The 17,961-nt window shown below is 37.6% G+C and overlaps 1 protein-coding gene across 1 annotated transcript in view; it reads left to right on the top strand.

The window, feature by feature from the left end:
* The window catches only part of STK3 (serine/threonine kinase 3), a 141,317-nt gene that overhangs the window by 53,496 nt on the left and 69,860 nt on the right, over window positions 1-17,961 (top strand). The window contains exons 7-8 of the mRNA XM_080583193.1: window positions 12,229-12,366; window positions 14,841-14,966. Of these exons, the coding sequence (XP_080439319.1) occupies window positions 12,229-12,366; window positions 14,841-14,966 (264 nt within the window). The remainder of the gene's footprint in view (window positions 1-12,228; window positions 12,367-14,840; window positions 14,967-17,961) is intronic.

The following is a 17,961-nucleotide window of genomic DNA, read 5'->3' as shown; positions in this document are numbered from 1 at the left end:
ATAATGGTGTTCTCTGTACATACCTAGTATCTGGGAAAACCACACTTCTGAGTCTTGTGTTCTCCCAGTACTGTGTGTCAGTGGTCCACAGACAGGAGAAGGTGCTTTCCGCCTTTACTTGAAGGAAGATGGAGCTTTGAGACATAAGGAGGTAGTGTTCACTTACTAGTAGTAACATGACTACTAGTAGTATTACTACTAGGTAGTGTTCAGTTACTAGTGTTCCAGTCATAGACTACAAAATCTTCTGTAATTAATTAGACGCTTCCATTATTTCAGTGGATTGTGGGTGTTTAATATCTGGAATCTTGTAGTTCTATTTTTGTTCGTAGTTGGAACACTGCAAATGAATGAGTCATTTCTGCTTGTGATAAAGCAAAAACCGATCCCAAACACCTGTTGGTTGTCATTCGTGAAAGAAATAGTAGGAAACAGCAAATGTTGTTTCAAGAATTGCTCCTTAGTGTTTTATGTTTCTTCTGTCGGGTGTGGTCATTGTTTGCCTACGTGGGTTGCTCTAACACGATGATCTTCCTTTGCTGTTAACAACATCACCTTTGGAGATCCCCGTGAGCAGTCAGCCACTGTAGCTTTCACAGTCACAGTGTGCAGGTCATTTTTCTAGCAAGGTTCTCTACTGGTTGTGACATGGCTAGTTTCAATGACTGCTTTCTTCTGTGTTATGTGTAACTTCTTGAAGTATTGATTCTTAGATCTAGGTCCTTATGTAATTGATGTATAATCAGAAGCCAAGGAGCTGTTCCAGGGAGAGAAAACAATCTGAAGGACTAGTTGCATATGGAGTGTTGCGAAGACTTTCATTTCATCGTTGTGTAATGCACCATTCTGCTGAATTTGTAAGTTAGATGTGGGGAAAATAGCATGTCTCTTCAGGCTTTGTTGTGTGAACATTTAGGGAGTGTATACGGATGGTTTGTGTGGACACAGGGCGAATGGGAAGGTGGTGGTGGCAAAGATTTTCCAATCACATGCACAAATTTTCATTGTGCCATTCTGAAGCTGTTTTGTGTGTGATTTTTTGGTAGAATACAGTTAATTTCAGTTAATTTAAAACTTTCCTACTTTCTAATCTGAATATTCTTTGCTGAAACTTTAACTCATTAGCTCTTTGTTCTGTTCCTTACAGACTTGAAGAATATTGTTTTTCCCCCTTTAAAGTGGCATTTAACATGTTGGAGACATTATCATGTTTCACACTATAGTCACCTCCTCTTTAGTCTAAGCAATCCTAATTCGTTCAAGCTTTACTTGCAGATTGTGGTTTTTTTAAATATCTAAGCATTCTAGTGGCTCTCTTTTGGACCATGTTCAGCTGGTGCGCATCTCTCCAAAAGTGTGATGCCTTAAAACTGAACACAATACTACTGCTGGAGGTCTAACGTGTCTTAAACAAAGAACAACTACTGCATATTTCTTGAATGTCTTCTGTTGTTACTACTGTGTGTGGTTATGGCAGAAGTTTCACGTTTACTGGCCAGCCAATTTACTGCAGCTTTTTCTCACAAATATAAGTTACTCACTTTTTGACTCCTCTATTAGTAAATAAAACTGCAAATGCAGTTTTTCCACTTCATGTCTTAGTGAATGTTAATGTATTTCTGGATGTAATCACTGCCTCATTTTCTGGGAAACTATCGAAAAGACTGTGGGAAGAAAAGAAAAGATTCTGTTATTAAAGTAAACTATATTGTTGTGGTTTTCTTGGATGGAAAGTAAGTTTCTTAGTCTGGATAACAGAATTGATGTAATGCCTTTAAGGCAATGCATTATATGCAATACACCACTATGTCTGTGAACTTCAAAATACTACTGAATCAGCAGTAGAAGGAAACTATAGTGAAACAAGAACAAATTAATCGAAAGAATATTCCCTGGATTTAGTCTCTTGTACTTTGAGAACAATTCCCATGTTTTGTGACTGATAAGAAACAAGATGTTCAGGTTCAATGCTGAAAAATACTACTTGTTCGTGTTCCGTACTCATGTTCTTAGACCTCTCAGATTCTGTGCAAATTGGAATTTAAGTGGTAGCAAGATGCTTCTATCCAAGAGAGGTACCCAGAACTCATGAAGGCACCTTCTTGCTCTTTGGTTTCCTGGACACTGGTGTGCCTGTGAAATATCCTTTAGGCAGTGAGTTGTCTGGCTCTTGAGTAAGGTCTGCCCTCACGGAGAATCTGATCTGAGAGTCTCTTAAATGAAGCTAAAGTTATGGTAGGACCCAGAATTGCCTGCTCTGAGGTGGAGTTGGCTCGGTCTCTGTTACACTGATTTTCTCACGAAGAGCTGGTGACGCTTGACATGATCAAAAGGAAGTTTGTTCCAATACACTATATTTAAAAATACATTCTTTTACGAGTCTTCATCAAGTAAAAATTGAATTAGGTTAGACCACTGCATGAGATATTTCTTTCAATCTAGAGGCAACTTGTTTAATGCCCGTTTCTTTTGTCCTGCCTTAAAGAAAAAAAGAGGAAAAGGGGGGTGGGGGTGGGGAACACAACAACAAAACCCAACCTACCAAACCCCTCTTCCCACCCTTGAAAAGACCTCTAAAAACATGTACATCCTCCCTCCTTCTGCTGCTAGTTAAGTGTGTCTTGCATGGTCAGTGTTGAGACAGTGTACTTCTCAGAATGATAATAAATTAATTTGTGGCTCATTCTGAGTTTTTCTTTTGGTGAGTGGAATTGTTGGACATGCTATCAAATCCTTTCATAGACAATGTCTGACTGCTTCAGCTTCTTTCAGGTGATTGAAACTCCTGAGGGCTTTTGCATGACTTGCAGGCTTTTTTTGTCGTGTTTTGTGGTAGTGTTCGATGTATTATTGTTATTATTTTAAATCACCGTGAGTTTTTTTTGTCCTGCACGCTGCAAAAATGTGTGGACTTATAATTACTGGTGATGTGATCTTTCAGTAAAATGTGTCAATAAAAAAAAATCTATAAAATGTTAAGTAGTTACGTGGTTTTGTACTTATTTTTGAATTATTCACAATTATATTTCTCTGAAAAATCCTTTACGTGGTGTTTTTAATATATATCCAAAACCTCTAGATGCCTGGGGTAGTTTAAGGAAAAAATCTTGAGTAGCTTGGAATGACTGTGTTTTCAGTGAATGTCTTCACTTTAAAAGTTGTGTAATTTGGTTTACTTAAAAACAAACAAACGAAAAACCACAACCAAGTGTTAGTGCGTAGTCAGAAACCTTCATTAGATTATGGATATTTTGAGGCTTTCTTTTTCATTTCTACAAGCTTTGAAAAGACATCTATTGCACTGCTTTACAGACTTGCTATCTTACATTGCAGGGGAGAACACTGAGGGTCAGATTGCTGTTTCTTCTGTTGCAACTTCACTGACTTCAGTGAGTTTGTAGCATTGCAGGTGAAATGGAAACGTAACGTTACTTCTCTAAAAAAGAAAGGAAATGGGAGGATGAAATTCATGTAAAGGGCAGATTTCACGAATATTTTGTACTGAAGAGTTAGGTTCAGGAAAATGAGCCCTGCTGAATTGGATGGAAAAAATCTTTAACTATGCCATTTTAAAATACAAGATGGAAAGCTGGGACAAGATAATGGCTGAAAAACCTGCAGGCAAAAGTCATGAAAACTTCCCCGTATCGTGGGGAAATATTTAACTACATTGCCTGGAGAAAAGACCTGGGTAGGTCTGCTGGACTTGAAGGGAGAATAAGAAGAATAATCCAGCAACAAAATAAGGCTATTGGAGATAAACAAAGTTGTTTCTTGGCATACAACCTAGTTAAGTACTTCATTGAGTTGCTTCCAGATCTCTTTGGATAGTAAAAGTGGTAATTTAAGAGAGATCAAAAATTAAAAACAAAAACAACAAAAAAGAACGACAGCAAAAACCCTGGATAAATTAGAGAGTTAACTGGCAGTTGGACAGTAAGCTGAGGGGATATTTCTGGGAAAAGATTGGTGGTAATAAATATTTTTATTACTCAGCAGAAAAAAGGATTTGAATAATGGGCACGTACGTAGGTGGCACAGTCCTTTATATGAATTAGCAGTGGGAACTTCCTCTTGTTACTGCTAATTGGATAACAGCCAGTGTAATAAATGCTGCCTTTCAAGCACGCTGATGCAGGTTTGTCTCAGGATATGCTAAAACTTAAATCCCATGACATGTCATAACTTCAAAAAAAAAAAATAAAAATTGCTTGTATGAGCGAGCTTGTTTACAAACAAAAGAACTAACCCCTGGTCTGGATTAACCTGTGGTTTTGACAATGGTGACTATGTCAAGTTGTCACCAAACAAATTATCTGTAGTATTCTTTTGAAACTGAAAGCAAATTTTTTTAAGTGTCACCTTCAAGTAGAAAGAATTCATTTTAGATGTGAGTCTTTTGCAGCTGCTGTTGTGTGATGATGTTATCAAGGTGAAGGTTGATTCTCTTCAGCGGGTGTACAATTGCACCTGCTATTGCGAAATGTTTGAGATTGGTATCTTTACATTCTTGACCTATTGTAACGCTGTCAAAATGTTATGAACTTACTAGCAATAATAAATATACGGGTCAATGTGTGTCTTATCTTTCAGTAACCCATCTTTGTTGTTAATCATGTGATTATTCTTTTCATTATCTGTCTTTTCGCGGCGTTTATTACTTTATTGCTTTACATCTTAAATGCATCATACTTTGCTTTGAACAGCAAAGGTCATCTTTCCAGAGAAGCCATTCCAGTGAACGGCTTTTAAACCACCGGTAACAGCTGTGGTGTGTTCTTCCTTTTCTTTTTCCCCTCAGAGTTTTCATTTTTTGTTTGTATTAATAATGCTACTGGTGTTAATATGTGAGGTGTCTGTCATGTTTTCATAAAATAAATGGAATATTGTTTTCACTGTGTGTAGCTGTTGAATGTTCTATGTGGTGGTGAATATAAATGTTACGTGTGTTCCGTATGTTGTATTTCCCACCATTAGTATTAAAAATTCTGTATTATTGTTTGTCCAAAAGGTCTCTGGACTAAATCTCCACCTACCCCTCACATGCTTGAGGGCTGTGTTCGTAATTCTACCTCTGCTTCACTGGGAGCTTGGAGAAGCAGGCAGGTATGCCAGCACCCTGTTCCGAGTTTCTTCTTCAGTTTGATGAATTGCCAGTGCTAACTCTGTGAAGAAAGTGACTTTTTGAATGAATAGTGGTAGAAATCTTCAAGTTCTTGCTTAATGTTGGAATTGCAGTCTTGCTGAAAGTATTTATTTTTTTAAAAAGTTTTGCACTGTCCCTTTTTCAAGTTTTGTGAAAGCGGAGAACTTTCCCTTCCGTCAAGATGATCAGGCTTTCAGAAGAATTTAACTGCTGTTTATTTCAGATGGGATTTCAAAACATTTTTCTTTTGATACTTCATTATTAATGTTGACTGAAAGATAATTTACTGTATACTTTGTGTTTGGTAGGTGGACCAATTCATGTATTAGTACTCTGAAATGTCACACATTAGTAACAGTCCTCCCATTTTATTTATAGTGCTTTTTTCTTGCTTTATCAGTTTTCAGCCAGTTCAGCAGAGCAAATGAGACCTCAAAAGATACTATTAAGAAAATGTAAGGTGTTGGAAAACTCAACCAGCAAGATCCCAGCACAGTGTAGCATGTTAGCTCCTGTCTGTCTGCTTCAGGCTGCAGGCCCAGAGTGAACACGGGCAAGAGTTTGACAAGCTAAGAAAAATCATGATAAACGGCTAGCAACAAAATCCAGAATAACAGTTGATATTTCACAGCAAGGACCTGCAAATAACGATAACGTGATATCCTAGGAGGTGTTCTCTACCCTGCTGGAAGTCAGGAATGGCATGAAGGTGCTAGGCCGCATGTGGCGTTGAGCTCAGGGTGGGCACAGTTGTGTCTGTAGAACAGGGACATGGAGTCACAACATAGAGTGGCACAGCCTGAGCCAGCAGGGGAAACTGGGGCTGAACCTCCAGGATTTACTTCCACTTGGACCTTCAGGGGCTACCTTGACTTGATGAGCCTATGAAGGGTATTCCCAGGAGGTCTGACTGATGCATCTGCTCCTCGGATTGTCACTGGGACAGGCTGGCAGGTGGCAAGCGCTCTGTCTGTTTAGCTCTGTGGAGACACAAGTGTCTCAAAATACCAAAAGCGTTGCTACTACAGTCATGTAGCTGTTATTAATTTGTGGCTAATAGCTTCTTGAGGGAGAGGCTTAATGAGCTGGTATTCAGATGTATAATAGCTTAATTTTTGCAAGTCCTGCTGTGTTTCTAGGAAAAAAAAAAAACCCCAAACCTCAATAAACTGTTGGCATCTTCAGGCTGTGGTCTTGGTTCCATTTTGCTGTCCAGCAAAGACAATGGTTAAAGAATTCAGAAGCAAGTAGGGGACCTGGGTGAAGGTCTCGCTCTCTCAAGTTATTGATGTCCTGCATAGCGGGGCCATCTACACGTCAGCTTTCGGGGTGGAGGTGAATATGCGAACATATGCTAATTTTGTGAAATGATTTTTTAAATATGTATACCACCATGCCCTAATCAACGATCATCATGGCTAATTCTGATTTTGATAGGGAACTGTTTTTTTTTATTGATATGCTCCAAGTAACTTTACTGAGAAGAATATATATTTGTAAATGGAGAACATCATCTTTGATAGCTTAAAACAAGAGTGTGTTTTTTGGCTAAGGTATTGAAGAAGCAGTTGTCATTTGGGTGGCTGGATCAGTCTGGAGTGGTTATCCACTGATATCTGATATCTGAAGATACATTCAGAAAATGTTTTTTATGACACAGTTTTGGAAAAGTGTTACTGATAAATTAAGAAAATAATATTTACTTGAAAGCTTTAGCATTTCTCTGCTCTTTAATTCAGGGTAAATTGTTATTCAGCTTTTCTTGTGCAAAACTGAAGTGTGTACTTTTCTTCAGTGTAATTCTTCAAGCAACATCAGTTTGAAGTAGGAGAGGCAGTGAAAATGAAGAAAATGACATTGCACGGGCCACTGGATGCACAGTTTTGATTTGAGTAGTTCATCTCAACCTCTAGTTCATGCTGCTCTGTTGCCACTGAGGTCAATAAATAGCAGTGCTCAGGGGAGGGTGTGTGTGTAATTGAGTAAATGGGGATTGGTACATGGCTGAGGAAAAGAAAAATTAAAAAAATTGCTATGGGGTACTGCAGTGACACACAAACATAAGCTTTTCAAACACTTGAAATCAATCACACATTCAGATTCCAGTTAGGGATTTTATCAAAATGTGGGGATACTGAAAATCTCTTTGGATCATCTATCTAGGAACAAGACCTATTTGTAATTCTGGGCAAAAGAGGATGAGTATGCTAGGTCTCCACAAACTGCGTTTGTGGGCTGAAGGAAGGTAGTAATTAGGATGCTTCTAATAATTAAATTAAACTTACACTGAAACGGAACAGGAACCAACTTCCTTGTTGTTAAACACACAATGGGTTGTTCAGTAAACTTGTTTTTCACTGTTGCCGAGTTTTTGCCAAAACAAATAGAAAAGCTGAGCAAAGAAAAACCCACATAGGACCTGCAGCTACCTCTCCCTTCTTGTCCATGCTGTTGCTTCATTTCTAGGCAGTTGTTGAATTGTATAATTAGTCATGTTTTGGTAGCCTTTTTGAAGCCTGTTCAAGAGGGGAAACAAGTTCTAGGACATAAATCACAAGTTTTTTTTCCAGCTGATCATTTGTTTCTAAAACCAATAAAATGTTGCACTGTTTAGTATACATAATCCTCTTCTCTGCCTTCAGTAGTATTTTGTGATCTGAAGTGTGCTGCTGTGTTTAAATGTATGTTAGAGTCTACTTTGTGCAGGTGATTGATAACCATGTATAATTGTGGTGCCCAAAACTATGGATTCACAAACCATCAGTGGATGTCTTGTATCCTATCCTTACCCTGTTTCTTAAAAATTAAATGAATAAATAAATAAAAAAGCATCACTGCAGATGCTAGCTATGCTGCTTCACAGCACGAAAATGATAAAATTACTGCAATCTAAAAATGTTTGCTTATTCTTCAGTAGCATAAATGAAATAGAGCAAATAACAGTAACAGGAAATCAAAAGCCTTTATTACAAGTCACTGAAGTAAGTGATAGAGAAGTTATTCTATGAGCTTTTTTTTTTTTTTTTTAAAAAAAAAGTACGTCTACCACAATTGGTAGATCAGTTACTGTTGATGACTTAATGTGGTTTTGGGCTGTGTGAAATACAGATGGATTACCCTAACTGACTGGCGGGAGGAACGAGCTGCGAGGATTTTCTGAGTAGGGAATTCCAAATGCAATGTATGACGATATCATTTTTCTTTTGGCATTGCCTAATTCATCTCGTTACACTTTCACGCCAATAAAAATTGTCCATAAGAGAACCTTCACCAATGAAATGTTTGCAGCCTGGCTTTATTTTAAAATGCTGGGCCCTTTAAGAATAATAAAAAGAAAATTATATGCTGACTCGCTCGTTTCTGCTCTCTCTAGAGACTCGGCCCGCTGTCCAACATTCAGCTTAACTGCAGCAGCTGGTTAGTGGGCAGATAAGTGCTTCCAGAGTAAGCTGGGCAGTGGCTCTGGTAGAAACTGGGTTACGTTGCCTAGTGCCCAGAGCTGGCCACTGAAAGCTGCCCTAGATGATGTCTCGTCTCTTCAGCACAGCACTTCCAATGCCCCTCTGGCCCTATTCTCTTGTCATATATTATATTGTTGTATATATTGTATTCATCTGGTTTCCCTGAGGGGCGTAGAACTTGTCTCAGAGCTCCATGTTAAAGACGATGCAGAAAAGAGTTGTGCTCGAGGCTTAGGAGTGGCAAGGGTAGTTCAGGACAAATAGAGCATCGGGTCTCTGTTAGACAGGCAAAGACAAACACAGGTAAAGCTGTCATGGTCCCTAAGGCCTGAGTTTTGATGTCTCACAGCTTAGAGATTTATTTAAAGGATGACTAAATGGTTAAAACTGAAGATTGAGACTTCTTCAATCCCACTGCCTTGACAATATTTGATCCCTTACTTGAGTAAGGCTTGCCAGCCTGCCTCAGGTACACAGGGCAATGTGGAAAGCGATGTTGAATGTGGGAGAGAGAAGAATTAACCCTGTTCCTTTCTTCACAGAAAGGGTTGTGAGGCATTGGAATAGGCTGCCCAGGGAAGTGATTCGGTCACTGTTCCTGGAGGTCTTTAAAAGACGTTTAGATTTAGAGCTTAGTGATATGGTTTAGTGGAGGTCTTGTTAGTGTTAGGTCAGAGGTTGGACTAGGTGATCTTGGAGGTCTGTTCCAACCTAGATGATTCTGTGATTAGTATGTCAGAGCCCTGTCTGTGGAACAATTTCCTCTGATGTGTCGTCCTGCAGTTGGTGCTGTGGTGCTGCCAGGAGTGGCTCTAAGGTGGATGGAAGGATGCCTTAAGTGCTAGCTGGTGCCACAGCGGTGGAATCTATCTATTTATTTAGAGCATTAAGTACCTAACTAATAATAGCTGTAGGAAACTTTTAGAGAAAATTATAGGTGGAACGGAAGCAAGAAATTGCTACAGGTAACACTTTAGGAGAGCAAAAGAAGCAGAGAAACATAGTATAAGATGAAAGAAGAATGTAAGAAAGAAGTGAAATGTCTTTTATTTGAAAATAGGGTGGAGTTCTGTTAGGATAGAAAAGCTGCATTTGACAAGAAGTGAAAGCACAAAGTAAGGATTAAATTCCTGTTAGATAAGAATTTTGGTTTTATTCCAGGAGGTCTGGGACTAGTTTTATAATTCTCTGGTGATTGCTCTGCAAGTTCCTTGGAAAGAAACGGAAGAAAAGAGAAGCTAAATTGTGGATTGTTTTGAAGGAGAAAGGGAGCTTAACTTTTATGCACAGAAGCATGCAAGCCAGTATTAGGAAGTAAAGGGGCAAGGTGGAATTGAAGGTGACATCCAACATTTCAGGCTAGTTAAGAAAAGGGAACAATGAGGGAAGTTCGCACGAGCAAGTGCATGATCTAATTAGCATGTTGGACTACGCATTTGGAAGAACTAGTTTCTATGCTTTCTTGTATTACAAAATTTTAATGCAATCCAGTTTTTTTTAGATAACAGCTCATATCACATATTGAGATTTTTAAAAAGTCTGCAGTTTAAGCATTAAATAAGTATACATGTTTCTGAAGTAGGCACTTCAGCAAATGTACAAAGCATAAATGTCATCTTAGGACTCTAGCTTTGAGTATCTCCCCTTGAGACTTTTATTGCTTGCCATAAAAGAATGATTCATTATTTCTGACTTGTCATTGTCCTTTTGTAAGGCATTAAGAAGTCAGTTCTTTGTTATAGTTTGCTGCTGTATAGTTGGTCAAAATAGTTTCCTGGAAAACTTTCTGCACATTTGAGCTTGATACAACTCCAGAGCTACTCTCTTCTTATATGCTGAGACAGGTCAATGTTTATTGTCAAATAGGAGGTATACATTTTGACACCCCACAAACAGAAGTCACCAGTTCTCTGTCATGGCTGTGTGCTTTCAATAGCTACTGAACAGCTAGCAGAGCTAGCTGTTACAAGTAGCTATAGATAAGATTAAAATCATCAGCTCAGAGTTCAGAGGAATCATTACTTTCAAGGACAGGAGCAGCTGAATTTGTTCTACGCTGCTTTACCAGAAGCACTTCATTTGTACTGGCAGTCTTGGATCATGAGTAAGTAATTATGGCCAGTGGCAAGGTAATAGAGTGCTGCTTCTTCTGAGTTCGCTCACCGGCTTGGCAAGGCTGTCCACTGACAATATGAAGCTATTGTAGCATACATCTTAATTTATTACATAAAATGCCTAGATTTGGTCCTGTAATGTTTGTATTAGGCAGTGTTAGATAGTGAAATAAGTTTTGTACGTGTTTAAGTATTTGAATTGAAATAAAGTATTCGATACTGAAATAATTTATCAAGATACAATAAATAAGTGTATCATTCTGTATGGGTCCTGCCTTTCTTCAGCATATGTGAAGAATTTTAGAAAAAGGATTTTGAAAAAGTTAAACCCTCTTTGAAGACCAGTCAAGCTTCTCAGGAAGCTATGGATACAATATTGGGAAGCTTTCTCTTCCTTCTCCCCATGTTTCAAATGGTTTGAAGCTTCTGCTGCCTCTACTATGTTAGTGGTATGCATATTTAATTTTTTTGCACTTTTCACTTTTCCACTGAGTATGTAATTCTGTCTATGCTTGTAGAGAGAAACATATGAAGGACTGCAGGCTTACAAAACTTCTACTTCCTTTCACTTTTGAAAACGTGACAAAACTATGCCTGCTGTTAGGAGGAGGAGAAAATGTTCATTTCTGTCAGTAGACCTGGTTTTCAATAGGTGTCTTGTTGTCACATGTAAATCTTCTGAAGTGATGCTGTATGCATTTGGTATTACATATGGAAGTTCAGAATTTCCAGTTATCTTACAGTGGTCTGTCATAAAACAAATGGTACAATTTATCTAGCTTTGAGATTTCTTTATATATATATACACACATGCACACACACATTTATATATACATATAAAATGAATCTTTTTTTTCTAATTGAAGAATGTGGGTATGGTTCTCAGCAGTGTGGAATTTTATTTGTAGGTAAAATGTTGCCTTTTCACTTTCAAGTAAAATCTAATTGCTAATAGGCAAGTTACTTGATTATTTTTGTCATCGTTTAGGCCTTAGGTCTTACAGCACTTGTTTCAAAAGCATATTAGGAAAAACAAGTTTTAAAATTACAACCAAATAATAATGAATGCAGAAGCAAATAGTAGTCCTACCAACTCTCCTGAGCATTTCTCATATAAAATGAAATGTAGCTAAGAGATGAGAAGGTGAACTTGGCTTTTCACAGTGACTTTCTTGTGTCTGTTTAAATGAGCAGTACCATTATTTCTACGAAGAAATTTCAAAAGAACAAAATCATCTCTCGAGACTGATAAACAATAGATAAAATGGAGAGTGATGTGCTCAGTGGGATACAGTTTAAATAGAAAAATCTAATGGGAAGTAGCTACATTAGTAGCAGATGGATTTGCTTCCTGAATCTCAATCTGAGTGGAAATCCTAGCCTACTTAAAATTTGTTTTCCAGATTCTTAACCTGATAAGGAAGGTGGATAAAGCAATTTATTTCCTTGGCTTCAGTGCTGCGATAATGTGTTTTGTTTAACTTGCTATTGTTTGCTTTTTATCTAGGCTATTTTTATGATTCCTACAAATCCTCCTCCAACCTTTCGGAAGCCAGAGCTCTGGTCTGATGAATTCACAGATTTTGTGAAGAAATGTTTAGTGAAAAATCCCGAACAAAGAGCTACAGCAACACAGCTGCTACAGGTCAGTATTTAAGTTTCTGAGGAAATGCAAGTTTTATGGTGTTTTTTTCCCCTCTGGTTTTAAATCAGAACTGAAAATTTCTAAGAGCAAGCCTTATTTTAGCTATTATGCCTTATTTCTTTTCTATTTCTTGGCCTTTTCCTTCAGCTCCTGTATCATTTTATTTTTCCTTTGTTGCTTCTAAACAATAAATTGTTTATTATACTGTTTAGGGCTGGTTCGTGCTATTAAAATTGTATTCTTGTTTGCTGGGTAAAGGCCTTCAGTAGATCTCAGGGTTTAGGCACGTGTTAAGTAAAGGAACTGAGCCCAGGTGACCCCTCAGTGTGGACCACCCATGGAGTATACTCAATCTGCCCTTTTGGTTATGTCAAATTAAACAAGACAGGTTGTTCTGTGCCCTAGAATGGTCTGATGCAGATGGACAGTATAAGAAGGTTGTTCTTGGACTGACTTACCCCAGTTTTTAAATTGGAGCCGCAATAGGCAGCGTGGACCTGTGCGCCAGGTCACTTGCTGAGCTGCTTAGTGCTTGGAAATTTAACAGTTGTTTTATTTTGGCACTGAGGTATAAATGAAACAGATAAATTTCTAAGAAGTACAGAAACGAAACAGGAGGGACTGATCTATCAAGGAAGACTAAGTATTGTGAAATCTACATCATTTTACAAGGGCTGCACATGTTGGTGCATGGGGGACAGAGAAAACGTGAAGACAAGTTTCTTCCTTTGGCCCTTTATTTGTGTTATCCCCTGCCTTCAGTGCTGCCATAGTCAGCCTTCAAATAACTAAGGGAAAACATGCCTGTCTGTGTGTTGTAAAACAAAGGTAATGAACTGGGGGGGGGGGAACCCAGCATTAACAAAAAAACAAGATGTGTCAATTTCTAGAAAAACTATAATAGGTTCTTGATGATGGAAATGGAATCTAAAAATTCTTGTAAATAAGCTTTCATAGCTAACGAGACAAGTGAAAAATGTTACTCCTTTTACTTTCCTGATTACCAATTCATTAAGCTTCTTCCTTTACACTTTTCACTGCTATTGGTAAATATTATTCTTGATTTTCTTTACCAGTCTATATAAGAATCTGATTTTCTGAAACTTCTGCTTTTAAGACAATTGTGATAGATTTATTTATTCTTTAAGTTGGAAGTTGGTCTTTTTAAAATTTAAATTAGTCAACTCCTCTACAAGGAATAACGTAAAAAATTTTCAAAGTAGTTTCCAGTAATAACTTAGTAAATTTATAAGTCATGGTATGAAGTGTTTTATTTTTCACACTGTGAGAACACCATGTAGAGTGGAAGGACAGTAAAAATTGGAACTTTGTGATTTTTTAGTATGATGACAGTATTTGAGACCTTAAAGATTAGAATTTCATGTGGTTAACTGATGGCTGGCATCTGGATAAAAGAGACTTGCATTAGTGCACACAAGTAACACAAAAGCGTCAGTGCTACTCTTTCCAAATACTTACTGGCCGGAGAACCAAGTGCTGCGTTCATCACACGTAGGTGTTGCCTCTTCCCCAGCTGGACCGTGGAGCGTGCGCGATGGAGCTGGAGGTGCTGTGGGCGTGTTGAAAGGATATGAGCAGGAACGAAAGCACTGCTTGTGGGGAAAGGTCACGGAGGAAAAAGGAGGGTAATTGGATTAATATATCAAAGGAGAAGATAGGTAAATAGGTACAGGACAACTGGATTCGTCAGTTCTTCACGGAACAATTTTTTAATGTTTAACAGGACATTTCTGAAGCTTGCAGAGCTACTTTTTGCCTTGATTGCATTTTCATATGATGGTACAAAACCAGGGTATTACTAACAGCAGGTGTTTACTAGAGAGTAAAATGAATGTAAATGGTATTGTCCACAGGTTGTCTTAAAGGAGGAACTGTTGCTTTAAATGGCCTTGAATTAGAATTAGTCTTCCTGCTAAAAGTAATGTATTTTGTTTTGCTTGTTCTACATTTCAGCATCCTAGATGAAGAAATGTTTTATGACATATTAAAGTACAGGTTTGTTGAAGTAAGCAACAGCCACAGTTGCTCAGCTTACAGCCACTAATTTATGCTGTCAGCTTGTTAAGATTAATTAAATGCTGTAACTGAATATCTGAAAAAGTTTGTTTTTCTATGTCAGACAATCACCACTCTATTTATTTACTACTTAATGCACATTTCCTTTGGACAATTATGTCCTTAACTATAAAGCAGTTGTTTTATGATTACATTTCCCAAGGCTTGTTGTTTTTTCTTTTTTATTTTTTTTTTAATATAAGGTAAGTAAAAGTAAAATCTTAGTTAGGAAGCAGCTAAAAGTTATCGCAAGTTGTGTTAGCGCAGATTTTAATTACTGTGTGATGTGAAGTTTATCACATTTATCACTGATGTCTGTGGTGTTGAATAACACTTGCAATTAAATCTGAATCCTATCTGTTGTAATGATGTTATATAATTTCTTTTTTTTTTTCTAGCACACATTTATAAAGAATGCAAAGCCTGTTTCAATTTTAAGGGACCTGATCACTGAAGCTATGGAGATAAAGGCAAAGCGACATGAGGAACAGCAGAGGGAACTAGAAGAGGAGGAAGAAAACTCGGTCTGTGATTTTTTTTTTTCCCCCTATAACCATCCATATTTTATAGATAAGTTACTGTTCTTTTTTGCCTGCTTCTTGTCCTTATATGTTCAAATACTTTTCTTTACTGTTTCTACCAGTTCTTTAGCCTGTGAGGTCTGAGTGTTCTACTCTTATTCATAATGAATAATGCTTCTGTGAGTAATGCTGTATGAGCCACCTTTCAGCACTATTTCATGTGGTGCCCTAGTAAGTTTTAGGAGGTGGGAAAAGAAACCATGTCAACTTCAGCTGTTCAGACTAACATTAAAAAAATAAATACTGTTGGGGTCCCATATTCACACGTGGGCTTTTAGGAAAATGCTATAATTTTCAGAAGTTCAGACTACTTAGCTTTTTTGTAACGTCTAATACACAAAATAGTTATTTATGAAGCACAATAAGTACGTATTACAATACAGTTTAAATCAAGTTGTGCGTATAAAGTGAAAATGGCAAAAACATTTCATTCCTCAGATGCTGCTGTTAGCATATGTTTGAGGTGAGAAGCAGGTCATGTGGTAAATAGATTGTATTTGTAATTATTTGGCAGTGTTGGAAATAAGCCAGTGTTCCTAGCATTATTTCTCTCCCTACATGATTTATTTTAGGTCAGTCTTATGCAATGCAGCACTATGTGCTTCAAAGAAGCCTATTGCCACACACACAATGAGAGCCAAGGTCATTGAGGAATAACACAGAGAAAAGATGGAGACTGGAATGTCAGTAGAAATCTTACAGCTTTGAGTAAACAAAAGAGAGCGGGATAGCAATGCACTCTGCCCTATCCCAAATCATAGGATCTTTATGTATTATGGAGTGTTAGCTGATGATCTATATGTGGGAATACTTTTAAAACAAATACCGTGCAGTATTTCATATCCTAATTTATAGTATGGTCTTCTGTTTGCTGGATGTCTGGTTGTTCGAAGGGTATATTCTAAGAATATATATATAGCTTGTCTTTTTTAAAGTTGGTTTACTCTGGATAGTATTTGCTTAGTAATAAATCAACCAGGGAAGGTTGGGAATTATTTTTCTACGTTAGGAAATGCTACTTGTGAGATGTGTGACTTGACATGCGGTGTTGATGTTCATTACTTAATATATAGAATAGTTGACATCTGAAGAGACTGATTATTACAGATGTTAAAAGCTGATGTCATTACTAGCACGCTTTCCTCCCTACTGTTGCCTTATGAATTGTGGACCTCAAACATTTGGGCATTGTTGATGCTTTATTGATGAACCCCAATGTTTAGCATAAGGACACCTCAAATATAGGGTTTGAGTAGTATTCTGCTGCCTCTGTTATGTCGCACTAGATAGGAGTTTTACCATGTACTTCTGTTGTTCGGTGAAGTGATAGATTATAAGTTTAAAAAGACAGTAAGACCCTGCTTGTCGTTACGTGTGAGAGGTGCATCAGATCTTGAAAATTACAAATATCTTTGGTAATCAGGGTTGAGACAGAAATAGCTGTTTGTTAAAAATAAGTGCAGTTGTTTTGTAGTCTATGAAATGTGAAGTTTATCTTTTTTTATTGATTGTATCAGAATTTCTAGGGACTGTAGTCATCCGCCAGTGCATGAGCATCATCATACTCTGAACCAGAGGACAGCATCTGCTTGAAAGAAATTGGTCTTAAGTATAAGGCAGAAGACTGGAGTGGATAACAGGGAAGAACGGACAAGGAGATGCAGATTAGTTAGCATGGGAAGCTCTGGCATTAGCTTGCCTTGCTCCATCTTCTTTCAGGATCATGCTGTAGAGGAGTTTTAAAGGACAGTAATGGCAGTCTTGCAGAGGGCTGGGGTCAATCCTGCCAGTAGTAGCAGGGGACCTGAGGAAATGATAAAGGCATTCACTTTGAATTTGTTAGCTCACTTGTTAAGTGAGTCATGGAAGAGACCAATTTGAGGTGGAGTTGACTTCTGAGGACAGAATGAGATGACAGAACGGGAGAAGGCCACAAAGGGGTCCTCATCAGCTCAGAAAAGGAAGGCAGTTGAAAAATGAAAACTGAAGTATGACTTTATCATAATGAAACACAGAAGTGGAGAGACATACAGCAGCAGACTAGGCTACACAAATAGTCTGAAGTCAAATTCATTGTGGGCTAAGGTAAATGAGGCTACCTTATGTTTATTACAGACCTTTGTATGCTTTTGAAGCTACCGTAATTCATAAGATGTGTTTGCTTTACCAGGGTAGTGTGATTGTGAGCTTAACTGTGTAGTTTTCCAGCAAAAGTCAGCATTGCTCGTGGTAGATACAATGTCTTGTTTTTTTGTTTTTTTTTTGGAGTTAGTCTGTGTCATTCTTGTAAACTTCAGTAGGGGAAGGAACAGATCTCCTTTGAGCTTGGGGAAAGTTTCAGACATAGAAGACCACATGCAAATGTAAAAAGAAGATACCATAGTAAGTGGAGCAAACAAAAAGGACGTAATAGCTGGTGCTGCTGGCAGACTGGGAAATGACACTTGTCAATGATGATTTCTTCACCCCCCCCTTCCTCCCATTGATGGATAAATAAATTTCATTATTTCTGGGTGGTAATTATTCTGGAGAGGTTTTGTGCCTTTTTCCTCTTTAGCTTCATCAGATTATCAGAGAAAACTTAAAAGCTACCATAAGCTATTTACTACAGCAAAAATACCATGTAATAAATGAAAGGGTATCCAGGTATTTTTGCTATAAGATTTATATTGAATCGTTTTTCAAAAGTTTGCATTTACCAAAAGATTAGTAAAAAGAGTTTTTAATCCTGCTTTGTTAAATATTTTGGTTTAAGTTCTTCTGTGCTGTTGAGAGATATATTCCTTATGTCTTTGTATGGTTTTATGATTCTAAAAATAATCTGTGGTAAGGATTGTAAAGCTGTGATTAGGATGTAATTTTATTTCTGTTAAAATTGTTAATATGATATTTGTCAGCAGGCATGATCTTTGCTATCAGTAAACATATGTCTATATCC

Source organism: Anser brachyrhynchus (genome assembly GCF_964034855.1).
Source record: "Anser brachyrhynchus genome assembly, chromosome: 2".
Lineage (NCBI taxonomy): Eukaryota > Metazoa > Chordata > Aves > Anseriformes > Anatidae > Anser > Anser brachyrhynchus.
Note: the sequence above shows the minus strand (reverse complement) of the source record. Positions and strands in the feature narration are given on the sequence as shown.